General features: G+C 50.9%; 1 protein-coding gene across 2 annotated transcripts in view; it reads right to left on the bottom strand.

Annotated features, from left to right (window-relative positions):
* Positions 1–473: 473 nt before the first annotated feature.
* The window catches only part of CREB3L1 (cAMP responsive element binding protein 3 like 1), a 74495-nt gene continuing 68968 nt past the window's right edge, over positions 474–6000 (bottom strand). For both annotated transcript variants that reach the window (XM_005302248.5, XM_005302249.5), the window contains exons 10-12: positions 4682–4802; positions 3523–3787; positions 474–2687 (exon numbers count right to left, since the gene is read on the bottom strand). In XM_005302248.5, the coding sequence (XP_005302305.2) occupies positions 2651–2687; positions 3523–3787; positions 4682–4802 (423 nt within the window). In that variant the 3' untranslated portion in view covers positions 474–2650. The remainder of the gene's footprint in view (positions 2688–3522; positions 3788–4681; positions 4803–6000) is intronic.

The following is a 6000-nucleotide window of genomic DNA, read 5'->3' as shown; positions in this document are numbered from 1 at the left end:
GGGTATGTCTGGGGCAGGCCCAGGCCTTGTGCTGTGTCAGGATTGGGTGCAGCCTCACCACTGAGTCCGTGTCCTGGGGGTGGGGGGCTGTAGGGTGATCCCCCACCTTCGTACAGCCAGTGACCTGTGCTCCCCACTGTCATGCTAGAGCCTCTGCATTTATTTATTGACAAATAAAACTTGCAGAATTTTTCAGAATTTTAAATTTTGTGCGCAGAATTTTTCATTTTTTGGCACAGAATGTCCTCAAGAGTAACAGTGGTTGTGACTTTCCCATAGCTACAAAACAAGTCACTGGCTCAGGTGAAAACAGAACTCCCAAGTTCACACCAGATGCCAGCTCTGACCACCAGGTCCCACTGCTTAGGGACTTCTGTGCATGTAGGGAGAGCTGGGAGCACCAGACGTTAGGGGCAAGGCTGCACATACAAGTTAGCAAGCTGACGCCTGAAAGAAAGGCCCAAACAAAGTGCTGATGCTGCATCTTTTTTTTAATTTTGCTTCTCCAAAGCGAAAGCAGAGCAAGTGACAGGAGGAAAAAAGTGATTTAAAACAAAACAAAGGAAAAGGCAGCTGCTGGGCTATATGGGGAAAAAAGAGTCCCCAAAAGGATGGAAATTCATAGAGGCCAAGCCCGCACTAACTCTTAATAAAATACAATACTGAAAATAAGATCAGAGAGTCTCCAAAATACAATATCTTAAGGGGTCGGCAATAATACAAAATAAGGTTCATTATGTACAAACAATTTCTGCTCTTGGTCTCTGTACAACGGTGTGAATGGAAGGCCCGTGTGGGCGGTCAGATGGAATTGTTGGGTAAGGAGACGTGGGGGAAGAGTGTATACTCAGACCTGACAGTGGTTCTGTACTGTGGAGTGGGGCACAAGGAAGGGAGGTGCAGTGGGTGTCTGGTGAGTGGGTCCTGGGTGGACCTTGACTGGAGCAGAGTTGTTCTGAAGGATCTTCCTCTTCCAATGCCCATGGCAGAGTGCATGTGGAATCATGGCTGGGGTTTGCTGTGTCCAGGTCTGTCCCAAGTGGCTCCAAGAGTCAAACAAAACAAAACAAAACGGAGAAGAGAGGGAAGTGAGGGCAGCCCTCCTGCCCCATCCTGTTCCTTGACTTGAAGTCCACAAGTCAGCGAGAGCCTTCCCATCCCTCCTCCTCTGGGAGTCACCTCCTATTTGCAGTCTCAGGGTGGAGGAGGAGGTGGACAGAGGAGGAGAGAAGGGCAGCAGCAAGGTGTTGAGAGGGGACCTCTTTTTATTATTATTATTTTTGGGGAAGTTGAGAAAAATGAGCCAAAGAAGTGTCTGGAGGAGAGTGAGAATGGGCAAGGACATGGTAACTCCTATTTACAAAAGTAGGACAACCCAGACCAGGTCTGGCCTCAGGGACGGCTCCAGGCACTGGGCCTGGAACAGTTCTTTTAACAAGGGGCAGCTGAAGGAAGAGGAGCAAGGAAACATGCAACTCTTCCAGCAGGGCCTTTCCGGGTAGCTACAGGGAGATTTTGTGGGGAGGGGGGAACCTCTCTGGGTTGGAGTGAGGCCTCTGACACAGAGCTAGAGATAAGACAGTTTCAACACCAGATTCAGCAAGTCCTGGAGTTAAAGGGGTGAAGAGCCTGGTAACTTTGGTGCCAGCATCTAGCGAGTGGAGACTCACAGCTCTCTTTGGTGACCCTCATTTATTCCAGGTTTCAGAGTAGCAGCCGTGTTAGTCTGTATCCACAAAAAGAAGAACAGGAGTACTTGTGGCACCTTAGAGACTAACAAAAAAGCTTATGCTCTAATAAATTTGTTAGTCTCTAAGGTGCCACAAGTACTCCTGTTCTTCTTTTTGCTCATTTATTCCATTTATTGTGGATACGGGGGCCTCACCATCACACGACGGAGAACTTCGTTCCATAAGGAAGGGTCTGTGGGGAGTGGGCAGGGAGGATCGTGCTCTGTCTTAGGGAGCTCTGGTTTCTCTAAGAGCTGCGGACTGAATTTTAAGTCAATTTATCAGAGTTTGGAGTCTTCCCCACAAAATCTGTGCACTGATCTCTGCAGATGATCAGAATGGAAGTTACGTGGGCAATCCATCAAAAGACAACAAGATCAAGGTAGGTCTTCTCTCAGCTGAGGCAGAAGCATATTAGCCATGGAGTGAGGGGAGGAAATTATCTCACTCCCAAATTCTCTAGGAGACTAACCCCAAAGTTACCATGGCCATAGCCTCTCAGCTAGGCAATAAACTTAGCTCTCTTTCCTTCAGGTGCATCTGACATGAGCAAGGGGTACAGAATTGGGCACTGCCCCCTGAATCTGGAGGCTTTGGGGAATGAGTTGGATACCTCTGAGGTCACATACAGATCTCCTCCTCCTCCAGCCCAGCAACAGGGTGAACACACACTGGTGAGGCAATGCTCACACAGGGAGGAGAGAAGGGCTTGGGCAGACACAATCCCTGGTTCTGGCAGTGACTGTGAATCTCATCCGAGAGATCAGCACTAACATGGGCTGTGGGGAAGTGACAGGCTGAACCCAAGACCAGCATGGGAGTGTCTGAATGCAGTGTCCTCTCCCACCAAGTCCCCTCAATCACTCAGCGAGGAGGGGAGTCTGCATCCAGAGGGACGAGGCCTTGAGGTTCGGCAACTGCTACAAAGATTCAGCTGCGTCACTGGAGCGTGCCTCCCTGTGGGAAAGAAAAGACAGCAATCAGATTTGCTGCGTTTACCATCTATTCCCAGCCATGGGCACTGCTCTAACCCTAGCCAAGAGAGGGCAGCATTTTCTGTCCAACCCACTGGGCCCACTTCTTTCCACAATCCCAGGAGAGTTAATTTCATACCTCCCCTTATTTCAGTTTTGGGAGCAGAGAACTCCTCTAGGATCCCTTTTTCCTCTCCCTTTATTCCCCACCCACTCACTGATCTGCATCTAGCTGATCTGCCCTTCTGCCCAGCAGGGTGAGGAGTGAGAGGAAACTTCAGTTCCATCTCTGCCCCTTTCGTTGATGGCCTCACTGCTCAGACTATCTACAATGGGAACAAAGAGGGCCAAATAAGAGGGGATGTCTTTTGCTGTGGGTACTGGTTTGTACTGATCAGGATGGAGTCTCCCAGTCCCAGCCCATTGCACCTGGGCACTGACCAGCCTGCAAATGTTGGAACCCTTTAGCCATCCAGCCCCCTCGTGTCTACTGGTCGCTATGCCAGAGCAACTCCACTTTCTAAACCCACTTGTGGACCCCACTCTTTTGATCCATGGAGCCTCACGTGGTCCTCTGTTCCCTGCAGGGAGCAGCCCCCTTCAGCCACAGTGCCTGGATTAGTGCACTCCCAGGAGATAGAAACAGGAAGGGAGCTCGTCTATCCTGCCAGCTCCGAGCCTTGTGTCAAAGAGCTCCCCTTGCTGGGGGCACAGGGTTACTCTGATGCTCTCCCCCTCTCACACTCCGCCCTTTTGGGGCTTGGAGACAAAGGCCCTGGAGTAGGCGGGGCAGGGAGAGGCGTTTCCAGCCTGCTTACCTCTCCTGGATCTGCTCTTTGAGGTGAGTCAGAGTTGGGTCAGTTTGGTTCTGGTCCGGGGCCCCCAGCTGGGATTTGCTCAGGTACTTGGCTGTCTCGTGGGCCCTGGCCAGGTGGCCCAGTATGCGCTCCTGAGGTCTCCTCTCCTCAGATTGCCCTTCATCCGTCTCCCGGCCCACAGGATGCTCCACAGGGAGGAAGGAGCTGTAGCCTTCCTCTACGGAGCCAGCGCCCTCGTCATAGAACAGGAGGCTCCGGGACTGAACTGTAAATGGAGAGAGCACCATTACAATGCTGAGAACAGGAGCAGAACCCAGGGGCATAAGCCGTCCAGCACACAGTCACCCCAGCACATTGTAAGCCACACAAGCCAACACAGCCTGTCCCACTTCAGCTGCCTGAGCCCAACACCTACGTCCATACACAGTGTCCCTGGAGTACACTCAGCCAGCTCTGTGGGGAATGGAGACGAATCCGTGATTTTCTTCTCCCATCCTGTCTTTTAGCATCTGTCATGTTTTGGTACAATGGCAAATGGAGAAGGGCACTGCTGTGAGACAGCTCTCCCTGGCAGGGCCCAGGCAGGCACAGACAGGGCCATAGGCGCCGACTTCCCCTCTGCCCAGTGGGTGCTCGCCCGCCCCCCTGGCCCTGCCCCTGCACTGCCCTCACCCCACCCCCATTCCACCCCCTTCCCCCAAGTCCCCGCCCCTGCCCTGCCTCTTCTCCGCCTCCTCCCCTGAGCATGCTGCATCCGTGCTACTCCCCCCTTCCTCCCAGAAAGTCCTAAGTGCTGCCAAACAACTGTTAGGCTGTGGGAGGGAAGTGCTGGGAGGGAGAGGAAGGAGCGGGGTCACGGCGCGCTCGGTGGGGAGGAGGAGGCGGCAAGGAGGGGGTGGGGGCGCAGGAAGCGTGGCTGCCAGTGGGAGTGGAGCACCCACTAATTATTTCCCATGGGTGCTCCAGCCCCCCAGCACCCACGGAGTCGGTGCCTATAGACAGGACACTGCTGTGAGACAGCTCTCCCTGGCAGGGCCCAGTCAGGCATAGACAGGGCACTGTTGTGAGACAGCTCTCCCTGCTGTATATCTATCAAGAGGAGAGGGGTTGGGAGTTCCTCTAATCTGGGGATTAGAGGAATGTGTCACGTCGGACTCACTTTTACTGGTTGTATAAATGTCTGATGCCGGAGCTGCTTTCACTGTCTGTGATGTGGAGGAGAATTCTGGGAGACATGGCATCATGGATCCCAGGACCAGAACAAAGCACAGCACCAGTACCTGGGGGTGAGACATTAAAAAACCATCAGCGCTGCCAGCCACAAGACAATGCTGTGATCCCAGCACACAGACCCCCAGCAGTGGGAGACCATGTGCTCAGATTGACAGCTGGGTCACTCACTCTGCTCATTTTAGATTATCAGGAGAAAGGATTAAGTCTGCTGTCCTCTACTTTCGCTTTCTCTGAAATACTGCCTGCTCCATGTGCAGGGCCAGCTAGACAGGCAACTTCAGTCTTATTGCATGGGTGGGAGATGGTATAAAGAGAAGGGGGTTAGATTCACTAGACAACAGTTTGGGAAAGAGGAGCCTACACCTAAGAGGTGGAGCCAGACTGCTGGTACAGACAATGAATACAGTTTGGGGGCATCATTTAAAGCAGGAGCTAGGAGAAAGCCAACAGGTGCTGAGAAGCACTCAGGCCAAATACATTTGCTAAGGATGTCAGCTAAATAAAGGTATCTCTGTATCCAGTAAAGGACAGGACCGAAATGACAGATGCACTGCCCAGCCTGAGATCAGACATCTTGTTGATTTATCAGAATTCAGATTCAAAAAACAGGCAAATGGTCAAAAATAAAAACTATCGGTGTCTATACGAATGTGAGAAGATGAAAAGCACGAATAGGTGAGTGAGCATGTCTGGCAGTGGAAGAAGATCTTGACATAACTAGAATTATTGAAACATAGTAGAATGATGAAAATCAATAGGCTATTGTAATACTGATCTATCACTATACAGGGGGGACAGGTTAGCTCACAAGGGGTGGGTGGGGGAACAGTGTACGTGAGGTTCTATAGTATCTAGGGTGATCATTCAGAGTAAGAATCTGTGTGGATACAAATCCCATGTCACGAGAATACAAATGGACTAATAGTGTTATACTACCAAGCTCCAGCTCAGGCCAAAGATATTGATTGCACAGTGCTGGAAAGATCAAGGAAGCAACATAGCCTAGTAAAAAACAATAATGAGTGATTTCTACTACCCACATATAAATGAGTCAAGTGTCACATCAGGACAAAGTCTAGAGAAGCAATTTCTTGACACCTTAAGCGAGTGCTTTTTGGAACAGCTAGTTCTAGAGCACAAAAGAGGAAAGATTTTTAATTCAGTCCTAAGTAACACACAGAAGTCGGTTCATCAAGAAACAATAGCTGAGTGACCAAGTAACCACAGTATAATGAAGGGCACCAA

Source organism: Chrysemys picta, chromosome 4, assembly GCF_011386835.1.
Source record: "Chrysemys picta bellii isolate R12L10 chromosome 4, ASM1138683v2, whole genome shotgun sequence".
Classification (NCBI taxonomy): Eukaryota; Metazoa; Chordata; order Testudines; family Emydidae; genus Chrysemys; species Chrysemys picta.
This window is presented reverse-complemented; position numbering and strand designations above follow the sequence as displayed.